The 18,555-nt window shown below is 41.8% G+C and overlaps 1 protein-coding gene across 8 annotated transcripts in view; it reads left to right on the top strand.

Annotated features, from left to right (window-relative positions):
* Rnf180 (ring finger protein 180) overlaps positions 1-18,555 on the top strand; it is a 214,061-nt gene that overhangs the window by 62,841 nt on the left and 132,665 nt on the right. For all 8 annotated transcript variants that reach the window (XM_087633794.1, XM_087633785.1, XM_087633791.1 and 5 more), the window contains exons 3-5: positions 4,296-4,391; positions 6,366-7,325; positions 10,568-10,603. In XM_087633794.1, the coding sequence (XP_087489920.1) occupies positions 4,296-4,391; positions 6,366-7,325; positions 10,568-10,603 (1,092 nt within the window). The remainder of the gene's footprint in view (positions 1-4,295; positions 4,392-6,365; positions 7,326-10,567; positions 10,604-18,555) is intronic.

Raw genomic sequence — 18,555 nt, 5'->3', positions numbered from 1 at the left:
AGTCTCTTCATCCCTCAACCCCCAAAAGAGAAAACCCCACCAGCTGCTGGGCACCAAAGTTGAGCATGGGGCCTTAGGGCGCTCTGTGCCCCCTCAAGCCATGTTCTTTACGAATGTGAAATATAGTCATTCCTTCCCATTAAATCCGAAGTCTTGTCTTGTTCCAGCTGCACTTCAAACTTCTAAAGCCCAGTCTCATGTAAATCAGATGTAGATGAGGCTGGTGAATTCTCTCCCAGGCCCTTTGGTTAAATCAGTATAAGCCCTGTAGTTACTAAAACACAGTGGCCAGATAGGCCTAGGAAAGAGTCTCGTTTGAAAAGGAGGGAAACAGCATGTTCCAAGTACATATGAAATCCAATGGGACGAAGGGTACTGCCTTTTTACAAGGAAGCTCTACCATCATTGACTCCATGCCTCAAGGAAGGATCCAGAAGCCTCTGCAACCCTTTTAAATCTTTCTATAAATGTATGGGTCTGTGGTCTCAAGAGTGGCCCCACTGTGTGGGCTTTTTATGTCTGTATCTGTGGTCCAAGATTGGCCCCAATGTATGGGCTTTTTATATCTGTATCTGTGGTCCAAGAATGGCCCCACTGTGTGGGATTTTTATATCTCTGTCAGTGGTCCAAGAGTGCCCCCACTGTGTGGGATTTTTATATCTGTGTCAGTGGTCCAAGAGTGCCCCCACTATGTGGGATTTTTATATCTCTGTCAGTGGTCCAAGAGTGGCCCCACTGTGTGGGATTTTTATATCTGTATCTGTGGCCCAAGAGTGCCCCCGCTGTGTGGGATTTTTATATCTGTATCTGTGGTCCAAGAGTGGCCCCCGCTGTGTGGGATTTTTATATCTGTGTCAGTGGTCCAAGAGTGGCCCCAGCCCCATAAATTGATTCTGCAATGACTGACAGCATTTCCACTCAGTGGGTCACATCTTTTGAAATCTAAGTAGAAAAGACTTGGATTCTGCGATTACCACATAGACACCAATGAAGATTACAGCTTGTACCTTCCAGAGCAGCAACCTGGGCTGCATAAGGGCCCACTGGATCCCTTGCAGCAGAATGTGGGGAGCAGAGTTATTACAACAGCAGAATTAAATTTGGGTGCTTCGGGTAACCCCCTGGATACTTTGTCAAAGGTCCTAGCTGTTGGAATACAGGAGATTCCATCAGGCTCCTCCCAGGACCCTAGCAAGGGCTTACATCATCATCTCTGGCCATCACCTGCCCTGGTCAGGTGCTTCAGGTGTGGGCTGGTGTAAAAGGCCTGCTGAACACTTCAGCTCTGGTCCCAGAGGTTCCCAGTGAGCTTCTCTCTCCCCCTTTCTGTTCTTTGTGCCCCGTCCTCTCCTCTGCCCTCATGGCTCTGCTCATATCTGTCTGGTCTACATGTCACTCCTCTGCCTCGACCCCTTCCCAGGTCCTCGATCCCCTCCCTCCCTCCAGCGCACCCCCTTTATACAGATCTGTTGCACAGTGTAATTTCTCAGGGATACACTTTGGCACGGGCCACCACATTCTATTTCACAGCACTAGCTCGTCTTGAAAACCCTGAGCTGCCTTCTGTCATGTGGACTGCAGATAACCCATTTCCCTCCATCCGTAACCGTTTCCTTATAAAAGTTACTTAGCCACACCTTGGCGAGTCTTCCCAAACATGGTTTACAGTCACTGTGTGGCCAGGCTGAGTGTTCACACTCCCTCCACTCTGCTTCCTTGAGTTCTAAGTTTTGCCTGTCAATCCTTTCCCCTTGCTGCAGTTTCACTGTGTGCAGTTAGAGGGAACCATGCTGCATTCTGAATGCATTGCTGCTTACACACCTTTCCCCCCTGCTAAATATCCCAGTTTGTCACATTTCTGCTCTGACTTCCCTAAAGTCCTAGGACTCAGGTCAGCCAAATTCTTTGGCACCTTTTTAACCCACTAAGGAGAGCTTTTGGTAGTACTTGCTTGGGTTTTTAATTAAAAGAGTTTTTTAAATTAAAAACTAAACAAAAAATCAAAGCAACAACAGCAAACCAGGTTCACGATGGAGTCTATTTTAGCCTCGTGCTATCCTCCTGCCTCAGACTCTTTAGTGCTAACATTCCAGGTGTTGGTATCAGGAACCAGCTCTCACCTCTGAACCCAGCAGTGACATCACTCACAGGCGACAATATCCAAAAGTAACCTTTACTCCCATTTCCGATGACCTTTGCTCCTTGTTCCTCATTTCATCCTGAGATCTCATCCATTCTTTCTGAGGAGCTATTACGGAGCCGCAAGTGAGAGCGCTGGAGACTGTCCCTACCATGGTCTCTTCACTTTTCACCTACTCAGTAATGTCCTCTGCATATGATTATGCATTTCACTGCCCCTGTTTCAAGGCTCTCTCTAACTTTACATGGAAAACTGGGGAAGCTGTCTTCTACAGGCTGAGCTGGAGTTAGGGCATTTCAGTTGAAGTTTCCTTAGGCAGCTGAAACATTTTCCAAAAGACAGTCTAGCTCCCATTGAAATTGTTTGCAAATTCTGTTGAAAAGGGTTTTTTTTTAAAGATATTAGAATAGAAAACATCTCAAAGTCTTTTATTTTTTTCTTTATTAAATTTATCTTTTACCTAAAACATAGAATGGTAAAAATATACATTTTAATGAGATGACGGAATGCCTTCATACATACATATTGTGTAATGTTTAAGTCAGGTTAAATATCTCTGCTCCCTTCAAAAAACCCTTCACAATCCTTTCTCCTTTTTGAAACACATTTTCCTGTTAGCCTACACTCACTGTACTGTGTAAGAGCACACCAGAACTGCTTGTCCTTACTCTTGTGAGACTCCTTGTTTGGGGATTACTACTGATTATAACTGACAGTCCATGTAATCTAACATAGAACAATGCCTCATGTCTCTTCCACTTTTAATTTGCATTGTTAGGTCATTGTTTCATTTGTCTTTCTAAAGGAAGTGGATTGAACTGCCTGGCTTATAGATCTTAACAATGTATAAATAAAATACACTGCAATGTTGCGTCCACACCCACTAATATCCAATGGTAGAAAAGTTGCCATGTGGCCCCAGAGGGCTCAGTTTGGGGAATTATACATAGATCATACTTATTCCAGGTATTCTTGGCTCCAAGGCACAAGCTAAGGCTGATGATTTAATGAAGTTTGTTTTGAGCTGGTCAACCCTAGTACTTTGATATCACTATGATACAGAGTTAATCAGTGGTTAGAAACACTTTTGTCTGTTATTTTGTTAACCTGATTGTAGTGACAGTTGTGTTATTGCCTCAGAAATCTCAAGAGATTACTGTGATTTGACAACTGTATAACTATTGAGTGTAAAACCTGACCCTGAGAAATGTCATGTAGGTAGGAGCCTTATACTTTCTATGTTCCTCTTAACCAACACCTTCATGGCTTTTCCCAGACTGAAATGCAAGCCCAGGAGAGTCCGTAGAGCCCTTTACAATTTCCAGGCAGTAATTTGAAGTAGAGAAGCTGAAGCCCAGAGCTATAGATTTACTAGCCTGAGGTCACATACCTAATCAAGATACTAATCTTCCCCTTGGTTTGCCGACCAGCTTTCTGACATGATGGGAAGCCATTATGTCTCAATTATTTATCGCACGCTACATGGCTACTTTAGACCTCTCTATTTAAATTTTTGTTGATCTTGTACAGGGGATGTGCTTTTATTGTTATGATCTCGGGGAATTTAACATGGCCTATCCATTGAGCGTCTACTCTGTGACCCTTTGTGCTCACAGGTTAGGAAGTTCCTGCATAAGGAAGGTACATGTCACACACAGTTTTATGGCTTACATTAGAGGGAGTCAGGATTTCTTTCCCAACGTTGATGACTTCAGGACAAAAGGCAGGAGGAAAGCCAGAGGCCCCTGTTTCTGCTGGTTTTCAGCATGTCAGATTGTGTCATTTCTCTGTCTGCCAATCATGTTTATTGTCAGTCTGATAGAGGAATGCAAGCTTCTTTATTTATTGACAGTAGATTTCAAATAAACTCAGATATTGAAGGTTGGGGACAGTTCCTACAAAGACACTATTTAATGTCATACACAGATCTAAAAATGAGGCACCAGATATGACATCCACTGACAGTGTTTGAATCATAGGTAGTTATTTCTTGAAAAGAAATTTGATCTTGGAGTTTGATGATGGGAAGAAGGGAAAGAAGGCAATGTATATTTGATTTATAACATGATGGGGTTTTTATTTTTTATCTTTTAATATGGAAATTGTGAAATAAATTCTGAAATGATAGCCGCTAATATTCTTTTTTCTATAACAGGACAGACATGAGTCAGTCGACGCCCAAAACACTTGTCATCTGTGGCACATGAACGCAGAAGCCCTTCCAGAATGGATAAGCTGCCTAGTGCAAAAAGTAAGTGTTTGGTTCCAGAGAGAGTTAATACACACCCTTCAAACTGCTTGCACACTTACTCTTTTCTGCGTTAGATGCATTGTTTCAAAACACACGAGTGGTTCTGTTTCTCTTGATTACACTTACCTGCTTGTCCACTCTTTCTGGGGCATGTCAGTACCTCTCTGTGCGACTCTGTGTGCACCTGATATTTCCAGCCTCTAAATGTGCTTCCAGACACTAACCTGGTTTGTTCCATTTCTGCTGCTCTTTGTTTTCAGTGAGACATTGCCTAGCAACTGGCAACCACTGTCCTTCTTCTCACTGCCTTTCTCTCCCCTCTGCTTTATATTCGTATTTATGCAGACTCATGCACACAGTATTACATAGCACTGGTGAATATGCATGAGGATACGGCAGCACACAAATATATCATCAGGCACACATGCATACACGTGCATACATACACACAAATACATGCACACATACACATGCACATACACATACACACACAGGCACACATACACACAGACACATGCACATACACAGACACATGCACATACACAAATACATGCTCACACACATATACATACACACAGACACACACATACATACATACACACACATGCACACACACACACAGACACGCACACACACACACACAAATACATGCTCACACACATATACATATACACAGACACACACATACATACATACACACACATGCACACACACAAATACATGCACACATACATGCACACGCACACACACACACACACACACACACACACACACACACACAGTCAAGTGTACCTACAGTTCAGTTTGCCCTTTTTTTTTAACCTCTAAAGGTCTCCAACAGAATGTGAACACCCTAAAACCAGAAAATTTTACTCTTTGCTAGGTACTATGTCCTTTGTACCCAGCATAGTACCTGTTACATAAAGTGAGTGAAATAGCTTTATGAATTCATCATACGAACACGTTTAAAGTAAGCTGGATAATTAATGTCTCTTCTGCAGTAATGAAAATGGAAATGTTCTGCTGTAAGTAATATTAAATGCAACAGTGTCAGAAAAAGAACTCTCTTGTTTGACTGCAGGTTTTAGATATTTTATTTTGCATTGTTAAACACTTGTCTTAGAAAAGTATAAGTAATCTGACCTTTGAAAAACTACAATTAAATTTCTCCACTGAGTAGTTTATATTTTTGTTTAAAAGTGCCACGCAGTGGCTCTCACTTGAATCCGTGCTTAGATTTTGATTTCCTGGGAGCATGCTGCCATCCTGCTTCCAAGTGTCCTGAACTTCATAGAATAGATTACAACCCTACACAGAACCCACTGTCTTTCGTGACAATTTTAAAAACAGTTCATTAATTTCTAATCCGAGTATGGAAATGATACTCTGAGCTGGCGAGCGATTCCTTGAGGTTGTATGTAGAAGACCAGGGTGCTCTTCATTCTGTTGGCTGATAAAATCGTGTTCCCCCCCCCCAAGTCCCCCGACTCCCTCCACCCCCACCCTCTCCCACCCCCACCCCTACCCCTGTGCTTGGCATGCAAGAAGCGAATCAGAACAGACACTTTTCTGTGGGATTTTACTTGCAAATGAAGCTCTGTAGACTGATTTGCTTCCTGGATCCATGGAGTATTTTTCCTTCCTGTTAGTCCACACTGTATCTGTATTCAGCCTATTGTTCACAGACTTTCTTTAGGAATTCCTGGTTGTGGAGCTAGGATTTCTAGCATGTTTCATTCTAGAAAGTTGTAGCAGTTTGCTTATCTCTGTTTACTGGAAACCTTGTTTCTATTTGCTGTTCTGTCTACTAATCAGAAAACAGAGAGCTAGCCTTTTCAGTAACAGAAATGTTCATGTGATCCTCTCTCTCTCTCTCTCTCTCTCTCTCTCTCTTTCTCTCTCTCTCTCTCTTCCCTCATTCTCTGGTCACTTTACAATGAAACCATTGTCTTTATTTCCCTTTACTACCTGTAGGCCCAGTGGACAGTTGGGAAACTGAATTGTCCTTTCTGTGGGGCCCGATTAGGGGGCTTTAATTTTGTCAGCACTCCAAAATGTTCCTGTGGCCAGCTTGCAGCTGTACATCTCTGCAAGAGCCGGACTGAACATCAAGCGACACAGGCAGGCAGACTAACGAGACCAGCGCCGAAATGTTTGCCACATCCCGGGGTTCCGTCAGGTTGTGACAAGGAAACTCTGCTGACAGGTGGTGGCTCCAAAACGAGAAGCCACAGGCTTTTAAGCATGGCCCGAAACAATAACGGCCTTGGAAGACTCACAGAAGCACTCTGCCTGGAGGTGAGAGCGACGTATTTTGAGATGAAGAATGAAAAACTGCTCTTCAAAACATCCGACCCAAAATGCCAGCCTTTTGTTCCTCAGCCTGACACCGGCAGGTGCACTTCAAGAGCTTCTCACAGAAAGTCACACAGCTTGGACCTGAACATCAGTGAGAAGCTGATTTTATTGCCCACTTTGTATGAGATCCACAGTAAGCCTGCTGCCTATCCCAGGGTAAATGAAACAGGGCCCATTGACCTTTCAGGCTTGGCTTTACCATGTAGTAAAAGTAACTGCTCCTTTCAAAACCCACCCAGCTTTGATCCCAGTATGCTGCTGCACAGACTGTCGGTGGCCCCCCACGAGACCCAGGCACAAAGGGGAAGAGAATTCCAGTGTGGCCTAGAAGCTTCTTCAGTCTACTCAGATCATGCTCATGCTAACAGCCTGCCATTTCTGATGGATCTGCCCTCAGCGGGGAGGAGCATGCTGGAGGCCTCGGACCAAGAAGAACACCTCTCCCCTCTGGACTTCCTTCGCTCTGCCAGCTTCCCCTTGGGCACCATTAACCACAGGCTGAACAACAGAGAGAGGAACAAGTTGAGGACTCTGAGAAGGCAGCAGCGGCGGCGTGAGCGATGGCTACAGAAGCAGGTAAGTGCTTTGAAATCAATTTAGCAAGAAACGGTGTTCATAAGCACTGGGGTTTCAGAGCAGGTGAATGTGAATTAGATCTTACCTTTAAGTTATGAGATGATGCGTTGCTCTGCGTACACGTACTAATTGTGCAGCCCTCTTACCCCTGGCACTGTGTATATGTTTGGAATAAGCCCTGCTTCCGTGTTTCACATATGTATAGGATGAGCAGTCCTTCTGTGATTCATATAGAGACCCATGCAGCTTTCCCCAATTCGACTAATATATTAGAAGCTACTTACCTTATGGCATTGAGACTGGTTGATTTGTCACAAGTATTTTAACATTTAGACTGCTTTGCTGTGGATTTATTTCAGGTTGAGTTTTTTTTTTTAAAGTGTGCCTTTCCTAATCTGATAACAGTTCATTCACTTTGTATGGCATTTGTTTTAATTTAATATTCAAGACACTGCATTCATACGCTCACCTGGTCAGGGGATGAGTAACGACTGAATGTGGACACACATCTGAAGGGGAATTGACTGAGACTCAGATCCTGTAGCAGAGCGTGATTCTCTAGAATCTGAACTACTTGTGTGTCCCTCACTGTATTATCCTACTTTTCTGTATGAAAGCAAATAACAAGATTTATCTCCTGTGGAAACTAATTAAAGTCAATGGATGACAAGCTGTAGAATTTGTAAGTTTAGAAACCAGTATAATACTTTTTTTGAAGATTACTTTTGTTGTTTGTGTGTTAGTCACAGATGGTAGGCAGTTCTTATTAGTGTGTTCTATATTAACAACAGTCTAAGAATTAAAATAAAACTGAAGCTGTTCAGGTGAACTCATTATGATTCTATTCATAGAGTCAATAAAACTACTGTGGTGAGTACTTGAGACCAAGTAAGTCAGGCTTTCTTCTTTAGTTACATAGTGTAATTACAGGCGTTGTCTGTTGCTTTTTTGCCTTATTGCTAGTAAGAACATCCCAGTTGGGATTACTTGTAAATGACAGCCACGCATGCACTACAGATATAAGTATGATTTCGTATTATTGCCCAGGGTAAGATCCTGTGAAGCTATAAAATTAAGTGTTTATAGAGAACTTTATTTATATCTAAGTGAATTAGAGATGGTCATCCTTCAGAAAGAGTATCTTCAGAATAATGTGAATGGCTCTGAAATAATTCTTCGGCAAGTACAAATTGTGAAAATTTGATTCACTATGTAACCAATGATATATCTAAATGATACTGTACTTTTGGGAAGTAATTTATTCTTCTGAAAATCTCAGATATATCATTAAGTATTTGTAACATAAAGTGTTAAGTGTAGAGAGATGCAAGTACAGAGTAAAGTATTGAATTTTTTGATAGATGAAATTATTTCTATTCATACACACACACATGCACACACGCACACATACACACACATACACACATACACACACATACACATATACACACATACACACAAACACACACATACACACACATACACACATACACACACATACACACACATACACACACATACACACACACACATACACACACATACACACACGCACACATACACTCACACACACAGACACACACAGATATACACACATACACACACATATACACACATACACACACATACACACAGATACACACACACACACACTTTGGCTAGTATGCTTAGCCGATTCATCAGAACTGAGGACTCTGAGTCAGACATGCTACCTGTCAGCATAGAGACTAACAGAGAGGATCCTAACAGACTTCACAGATAGACAGTGCTACAGACAGGCAAGTGCCCAATATATGTGAAGCAGAAAACTCTTGAGTTTATGATGCACACGTACCATTATCAGAGCCAGAAATAATGATCACTTCACAAAGTGTGTCTCGCTGATTGAAACAGAAAAACAGATACTAACAAGAGCTAATATCTGAGATAAAATAATAGCACAGTTTGACAAATCATCTAAGTTTAATAAAGATGCGTTCCATGCACATTAATCAAATGCCTTCTCGAGGTGGCAAGGCCTGAGCCGTGACATCCATACAAACAACCACATCTTCCTTCTTTGCTGTGGGGGGAGGAACCCAGGGACTTGGCCTTACTGGCTGGCTTTACTACCTCTGGCCAGGTCCTGGGCCCACATTCTCCCCTTTCCTCTTTTCATTTTTTAATTAGAAAGTCTCACAAAGAAACATAATGGTTATTGTTATTAGTAGTTACAACTTTAAGTAAGTGTTTATTAATTGAACTAGAGAACACTCACTTTCCAGGGAGGTTATTAATTTTGCTACTGAGGTTTTGCAGACTGTAGTAGGACTACTCTGACCCTGTGCACCCTCTATTGGCTCACAGACAGTCGCTCTCCCTGTCTGTGAATTCAGTGTCTTGCCACTTTTTCATGTTCCTCTTCAGTGTTTCTCACCAGTGTTTTGGTTTTTTATTGTTGAAATCTTGTTAATGATGTTTGTCAGAGTTTCAAACAACTGGTTAGGAAAACTTAACTTCTGTCATTTGACATTTTAAGTGGAGCACTGTTTAAACTAGGAATACTTTCATAGCACATACCATGATAGAAACAGTGCTAATATTTTGCCAAAAATCTTAAAGTCCGAAGATAGAATACTGCTTTCAAGAGAGAAACTGCAGCTGATTGGATAAAATGCTGCTCTGTTCCACAGTGCGTATTGACATCATCTTTGGGGACAGCATACACTGTGCTCTATGCAGTCAGCTACCAAATGTCCTTCCAAACACACACATCTTCTTCCTTCTTCGTCGTCACGCATTAAAGATGTGCTTACTCCAGGCATACAGGTCTATAGTGGAAATGTGCATTTAGGTTCCTCTCACTCCCAGGCAGTGGGAATTCAGAGGACTCCTTTATCCTGCATGCCTTCACCCATCCTTAATCCACCAGGGTCACTAATCTGTTCTCCGCTCATCTGTTTTAACTACCAATAAAGCTACAAAACATGATGTTGAAGTAGAATCAGAAAGCCTGAGCTCTGGAGACTGACGTTGTTTACTAAGCAAGCCTGTCTATCACATTCACCAATTTATCCAGGAATCTCTACCTATAGCGCGTTCCTTTCACTGCTCAATAGTATTCCATTCTGCGACTGAGCCATGATTTATTTCTACGGCATAAAACAATGAGTAGATTGCCTCAGGCGTTAGCCATGTATGAGCAGAACTCTTATAAACATCGATCTACATAACTTTGAATAAATTTGTTTTTTTTTTCCTAGGGTAAATACTCAGGAGTGGGATTGCTGGATCACATGGTAAGTACATATTCAGTTATACAAGAAACCATCAGCTGGCTTCCCAGGGTGACTGCGCTGTGTTCTGAACAGCCGAGGATGGGATTTCTCACATCTGTGCATCCTTGAAGCCAGCGGGCAGCTGGTGTTCGTTAACTCTTTCTGTGTCAGTCACTCCAAAACTGCGTTTACTGGTGTCATGCTTTGGTTGTAAATGTGCCTGCCCCTAATCTCATGTGCTTAGTTTTTATATGAATACCATGTTAGAAAGCATTAGCAGTATCAAAAGTCTTAGTATAAAGATATATAAGTAAGATCAGTATGAAAGAGAAACTATAGCCAATTATCAGTAATTGTATTCAACAACTGAGTGGCATCTTCTTCAAATGTGTTCAAAAAATGTCCATTTGTACATTTCTCCATAAGCTTGAGGATAATTTATTTGACGTAGGCAAGTGGTAAGTTTCAGCACAGTCTAGATGAAGAGGAGAGAGGAAAGAAGGAAAAGCCAAAAGGGTTAGGGGAGCCATGCTTGGAGAAGGTAGATGGAGAACAGGAAATTAGGCTACTCGTTTCCCTGACTAGTTCAGAAATCTGGCGAGACCTTTGAAGCTGCATGTCTCTGGCTCTGATGGGCTTTACTGAGGGTAGAGAAGGAAAAGTACCTCATTAAAGGGATCATTTTTCTACCTATCTCTTTAGCAGGGTTTAAGGTGAGTCGACATTCTGAGAAGGGGCTCCTCCTGCCTGTGAGTGGTCGCTTGGCCAGGTGATGATTCTGTTCTCTTAACTAGAAGGACTTTTCTCCAGCTGCTCTTTTGTCATTAGTCCAACCAAAGAGATGACCCTAACATCATTAAGGAACCAGATCATGGATCAGAGGCCCCTGCACCCTAGGCATCTCTGGTATCTGGATAGGATGGGGCTGCGAAGAACAAGGACGTTTCTGTTAATTTTTTTAATTGGATTTTTTAAATTTACATTTCAAATGTTATCCCCTTTCCCAGTTTCCCATCCATAAACCCCCTATGCCATCACACTCCCCCTTCTTCTATGAGGGTGTCCCCCACCACCTACCCCTTCTGCCTCCATGCCCTGACATTCCCCTACACTGGGAGCTCAAACCTTGGCAGAACCAAGGGCTTCTTCTTCCATTGATGCCCAACAAAGCCATCCTCTGCTACATCTGAATCTGGAGCCATTGGTCTATCCATGTGTACTCTTTGGATGGTGGTTTAGTCTCTGGGAGCTCTGGTTGGCTGGTACTGTTGTTCTTATGGGGTTGCAAGCCTCTTCAGCTCCTTCATTCCTTTCTCTAACTCCTCCAATGGGGACCCCATTCTCAGTTCAATGGTTGGTTGTGAGTATCTGCCTCTGTGTTGGTTATTCTCTGGCAGAGCCTCTCAGGAAACAGCTGTATCAGGCTCCTGTCAGCATGCACTCCTTGGCACCAACAATATTGTCTGGGTTTGGTGGCTGTATGCAGGCTGGATCCCCAGGAGGGGCAGTCTCTGTGATGGTCTTTCCTTCAGTGTCTGCTCCAAACTTTGTCTTTGTACTTCTTCCTGTGAATGTTTTTGTTCCTCCTTCTAAGAAGGGCTAAAGCATACACTCGTTGGTTATCCTTCTTCTTGAGCTTCATGTGGTCTGGATTGGGTAATTCAAGCTTTGGGACTAATATCCACTTATCAGTGAGTGCATACCATATGTGTTTTTTGTGATTGGGTTACCTGACTCAGGATGATATTTTCTAGTTCCATCAATTTGCCTATGAATTTCATGAAGTCATTGTTTTTGATAGCCAAGTAGTACTCCATTGAGTAACTGTACCACATTTTCCTGTGTCCATTCCTCTGTTGAGGGACATCTGGGTTCTTTCTAGCTTCTGGCTATTACAAATAATGCTGCTATTAACATAATGTAGCATATGTTCTTGTCATATGTTGAAACATCTTTTGGGTATATGCCCAGGAGTAGAATAGCTGGGTCCTCAAGTAGTATTATGTTCCAATTTTCTAAGGAACCTTCAGACTGATTTCCAAAGTGGTTGTATGAGTTTACAATCCCACCAACAGTGGAGGAGTGTTCCTCTTTCTCCATATCCTTGCCAGCATCTGTTGTCACCTGACTTTTTATCTTAGCCATTCTGACTGGTATGAGGTGGAATCTCAAAGTTGTTTTGATTTGCATTTCCCTGATGACTAAGGATGTTCAGCCATTCGATATTCCTCAGCTGAGAATTCTTTGTTTAGATCTGTACCACATTTTTTAATAGGATTGTTTGAGTCTCTGTAATCTAACAAGATCTTGAGTTCTTTGTATATATTGGATATCAGCCTTCTATCAATGTAGGATTTGTAAAGATCTTTTCCCAATCTGTTGGTTGCTGTTTTGTCCTAATGACAGGGTTCTTTGCCTTACAGAAGCTTTGCAATTTTATGAAGTCCCATTTGTCAATTCTTGATCTTAGAGCTTAAGCCATTGGTGTTCTCTTCAGGAAATTTTCCCCTGTGCCCACGTGTTTGAGGATTTTCCCCACTTTTTCTTCTATTAATCTGAGTGTATCTGGTTTTATGTGGAGGTCCTTACAGATACCAGGTACCAAAGTTAAATCAGGATCAGATAAACCATCTAAAAAAAGTCCCATAACTCCTAAAGAAATAGAAGCAGTCATTAAAAGTCTCCCAACTAAAAAAGCTCAGGACCAGATGGGTTTAGTGCAGAATTCTATTAGACCTTCATAGAAGACCTCATACCAATATTATCCAAACTATTTCACAAAATAGAAACAGAAGGAACAGTACACAATTCCTTCTATGAAACCACAATTACACTTATACCTAAACGACACAAAGACCCAACAAAGAAAAAACTTCATACCAATTTCCATTATGAATATCAGCACAAAATTACTCAATAAAATTCTTGCAAAAAAAAAAAACCAGCAAATCCAAAACACATCAAAATGATCACCCATCATGATCAAGTAGGCTTCATCTCAGGGACGTAGGGATGGTTCAATATACGGAAATCCATCAGTGTAATCCACTGTGTAAAAAAACTCAAAGGAAAAAATCACATGATCATCTCATTAGATGTTAAGAAAGCATTTGACAGAATTCAACACCCTTTATGTTAAAAGTCTTGGAAAGATCAGGAATTCAAGGCCTGTTTCTGGTTTGTTTGTTTTTTTTTTTTTTCTTTTTTTGGAGCTGGGGACCGAACCCAGGGCCTTGTGCTTGCTAGGCAAGTGCTCTACCACTGAGCTAAATCCCCAGCCCCCCTGTTTCTGGTTTTTACATGTGTTTTAATTCTATTCTTTTTTCCTGTTCAGTCTTGAGAATTCTTTAGACATTTGGGTAGGAATCCTATGCTGGGCCTGTGAGTTATAGGATAATAATACATTTTATTTTACCCAACCTCGTTGTCTTCCACTCTGCCTTCAGAATTTCCCCGGAAAGCAAACTCAGTGTCTTGAAGTCCAGCCTCTTGAATGTAGCTTTTAATGGTCCCTGTTTTGGGTGTAATTGCATATCCAAAAATCTCTAGACGGCTGTAGGTTATAAAGACTTCTTTCCCAATGTTTTCTCCTGAAAGTTTTATACTCATATTAAGAATTATGATTTATGTTGAACTGTTTTTTTAATGTGTCAAAGAGTTGTTTTTAGTGGTGGTTGCTATTGTTTCTGCACCATGTATTGGAAGCACCAGCCTTTCTCCATGGAAATGGCTTTTGTGGTTTATTGAAAATGAGCTGGACATGTGTGTAACGTTCTGCTTGTTCCTTTCTCCTGCATCTCAGTTCTGTGAAAGTTACCCTTTTCTGTTAAGGCTTCACCGTAAGTGAAGCTTCATGCTTCCTTTCATCGTCAGTAGTCTCATGAAGTGAGATTCCGTGACTCTCTCAACTTTGTTGTTCCTTCTAAAATTTAGTTCCTGTGGTTTCACAAAGGAAATTTAGGATGAAACTTCACCAAAAAAAAAAAAAATTCTATTGGTTTGATTGAAGCTGTGCTACATCTAGAGATCAACTCAAGGGCCACATGGAGTTTGCTGGGATTCTTCTAGTCCATGAATATAACAGACCTCCCAACCACCACCAACCCCAATCTTTATGTTTTCATTGGTGTTTGCAGATTTTAGCATTCAGAACTTACAAATAGTTAGACTTATTTTTATTTAAATTGTACATTTTTAACATTTAATACTGTTTTGATTTTGACTTTGGAATTCAGAGAGTTCAGGTACTTGGCATCTCTTGTCAGATAAATAATTCATATTTAATAATTATAATATAATTAGAGATTTTTTTAAATTTAATTTTCAATTCAGAATTCAATTTCTAGCCATTGGTTGTAAGGAGCAGAAATACAATGGCCTGTGTTGGTCTTAGGTTCTCCATACGTCCTTACATTCAGAACCTTACCAAAATAACTCAAAGCCTTGACTTATCACAGCAAAAGGGTACACACATAAGAAAGAGGGACACAACCTCACAGCAAACTTCCTGAACCTCTGACTCTTAGAGCCACAGTGATCTGTGAACTTTAGGTGGGAGGGTTGTATTGTGTCTGTTGGGACATAGCTCCACAACCCTGCATTTTGATTGGTTGAAGTTTTGTGTCATAGTCTATGTCTGTTGTACAGAGAAGAGAAAAGAAAGGAAGAAGACAAAGTGGAGGAGGAGGAGGAGGAGAAAGAAGAGGAGGGAGAGGAAGGGGAAAGTAGTTGGGACAAAAATCCTCAGTAATCCAGGTTTCCGCTCTTAATATCCTTTCCTTCTTGAGTGTCTTAGGATGCTCAATTCCCTGAAGGCAAGCTGTGACAAGTCTGCAGTGCTGCGCTCCTACCAAGTTCATAGCCTTAGTACCTAAGGCTTTCATGAGAGAAAGACAACGTACACACCATCTTCTTAGCACATGCCAAAGCTTAAGACTCCTCAAGGGTAGCAAGCGTTCTGCCTTAATCACAGCTAGGGACCATTAATGCTACACTTACCAACCAACATGTTGGGAATCCCTCAAAATTCAAACTTCAAGCTCTTGCATAGCAAACAAGGCTAAGGTTATTAGTACATATAGGCCTGCTCTGTTAATTGTTATTTCCTTCTAGAGTTCTGGGATGAAGCTCACAGATAAAAAACTGTGTTTCTCCTTCATCACACAAATATATACTGTAGTAATACACCCCTCTTGATGTTGAAGTAATAGCATCCTTACATTGGCTTCCAATTGCTGCTGTCAGAAACTCCCACAAATGTGGCAGCCTAGGACAGCATGGTTTATCATTGACAGTGATTACAGGTAGCATTATGCAAATGAGCCTTGTGTTGCTGAGGTCAAGGTTTTGGTGGAGTCCTGGGGCAGAACTCTTCCTTGCTTGTTAAAGTGTCTATATGCTTTCTGTCATTAGCATATGGCTCGTCTGGCAACAACAGTGCTATAATCTTCTGTTTTTCATTTGAATCTTCTTGCAGACACTTTGTAAAACCTAAAAACGTTAAACGTGTGTGTATGCGTGTGCGTCTGCCCGTCACTTGTGTGTGGGTACTCACACAGGCCAGAAGAGGGTGTTGCATCCCCTGGAGCTAGAGTCCAATGCAGTTGTGAACTGGATAATGTGAATGCTGGGAACTGAACTCTGGTCATCTGGAAGAACAGCGGCACTCTAAACTGCTGAGCCATCTGCCCAGCCCCCTCTCAGACACTTTCATAGTTCCTGGCTTTACAATGGGCACATTCAGATCATCCAGAGTGACCCTCTCCCCCCTCTCGAGGTCCTTAACTCACTGCATGTTGCTAAAACATAATTATAATTTCCAGGCATTAGGAACAGGACATGTCCATAATGGTGTAGCTTGTCAGTGCTCTGCCTCCCTCTCCTTCCTGTAGGACAGATACTTTCCTGGGTGCTTTCATTTCATTTCATCCTGGCCCCATTTTTATGACATAATTTCTGTAATTATGTGCATTCTTCAGCTAGAGAAACTGAGGCTGAAAGAACTTAAATTAGTTCTACAAGCCCATACCCACAACTAAAGGATCAGCTGGTGAGCTAACCCGGTAGGTAAAGGTACTTGGTTAAAGGTAGTGGGGAAACCTGTTCTGTCCCAAGGACACAAAGGGTAGGAGAAAACTAACTTTGGTAAGCTGTCCTCTGACTACGACACATGTGTGGTGACATGAACACACAGAACTAAACAAATACAATGTAAGAACGCTTAAAAAGTTATTCACACCCTCCCCTTCTCTCTTTTCTTGAGACTGAGTCTCATTTGGTAGCCCTGGCTGGCCTGGGCAATGACCACCACCAAGTTCATACAGATCCTCCTGCCTCTGCTGGAATTAAAGGTGTGTTCCATTACACAAGTCCTACTTCATCGCTTCTGATGGCTGAGGAGAGGGTTTTATCATCCTGTACCTGTATTCTTCAGCCTTTAGCCTTCCTTCCCTTCACTTAAATAATGCTTCCTTGCTCTTTTGCTCCATTGGAGACACCACTCACTGTGGAGATCACGGTAATGAATAGCGTACCATTCTCTCTGTGGAGACCCAAGGCAATGGGGGAGGTATAGAGATGGTTATGGCTGAAAGTATACTTAACATAAAGCCTTGCAAGACCTTGGGATGTAGGTGAAAATCCAAGAATACAAATAGATGAAATATCAAGGCTGTTTGGGAAGAAGGGTGGGAAAAATATGCAAATATAATGAAGTTAACCACAGAGAAGGTGGGGGAATCGATGGCTGATAAAGAATTGTGATGCAGTTGACTCTGGGTGCCACAGAGTTCTCATCACTGTGCCCAACTTTTCAGTGGCAATTGTTGAATGGATGCCCGTGGATAAATTGGACTAATAAAATGTGTATCTCATTCATGGTGAATGACTCAAGGAAAGAAACAAATAGTGGTTCTTAACCCTGGCTGCACTTTGAATTCCTACTAGGAGCCTTAGAAATTACCAATAATTTTCACTATAAAGATTATGTTTCAGTTGGCCTAGATTTTGTGTGTGTGTGTGTGTGTGTGTGTGTGTGTGTGTGTGTGTATTAAAGAGCAGTATAAATTTTTACATGCAAGTATCACTGTGCATATTCAGACTGCTTTCCTCCACTTGGCATTGACAGGATGAGTTTTGATCCAGAGCAGGAGACGATAGGAAAGTGTGGTGCAAGCTATGACTCCAGCATTTCCTGAGCTGTCCTGGAGGTACAGCATGTGACGTTTACTGTGCGAGCTGATTTATGTGAACCGTTAAGTCACCAGAGCATAAGGAAGCTTCCAGAAGGGCAGGCTTGTCCAAGTGAGCATCATCTTGCTCAGAAACTGGGTTGGAAACGAGAACATCAGGGACCCAGATAATCTTCCCAGTTGCAGATGTGTGCAGTGCCCTCTCCAAAATTCAGCTGTTGCCAATGAGGCAAGCTTAGAGGTCTTCTTCAACTGGAGGTTAAGCCATGAGAGCTTCTTCCACAAGGATACAAAGCAGTTGTATATATATGTATATGTATATGTATATGTATATGTATATGTATATGTATATGTATATGTATATGTATATGTATATGTATATGTATACATATATATGCATATATATATCTGAGAGTTGCATATGATGTGTGTTTTGGTCATATTTACCTCCTCACTTCTCCCAAACCCCCTGACTACATTCACCACCTTACCCACCCAACTTAAAGGTTTCTCTTTTGTCCTTTCAGACCCCTGGAGTTGAGTTTATGTCACCTAACTTCTCTTAGGAGTGAGGCTTTTGAACCAGACCTGGTAACTCATCCCAATAATCCTGACTGGCAGGAAGCTAAAGCAGGAAGATTGTCCACATTTGAGGCCAGCCTGGGCTACATAGAAAGCACCAGGCTAGTCGGTAGTCTTAAAAATATTTTCCTGCAAACATGACCATCCAAATGTGAGATGAACAAATATGACACCAGTGAACATGTCAGACTGGATGGAGAA

The sequence above is a fragment of the Rattus norvegicus genome, chromosome 2 (assembly GCF_021556685.1).
Source record: "Rattus norvegicus strain SHRSP/BbbUtx chromosome 2, alternate assembly SHRSP_T2T, whole genome shotgun sequence".
NCBI lineage: Eukaryota > Metazoa > Chordata > Mammalia > Rodentia > Muridae > Rattus > Rattus norvegicus.
Note: the sequence above shows the minus strand (reverse complement) of the source record. Positions and strands in the feature narration are given on the sequence as shown.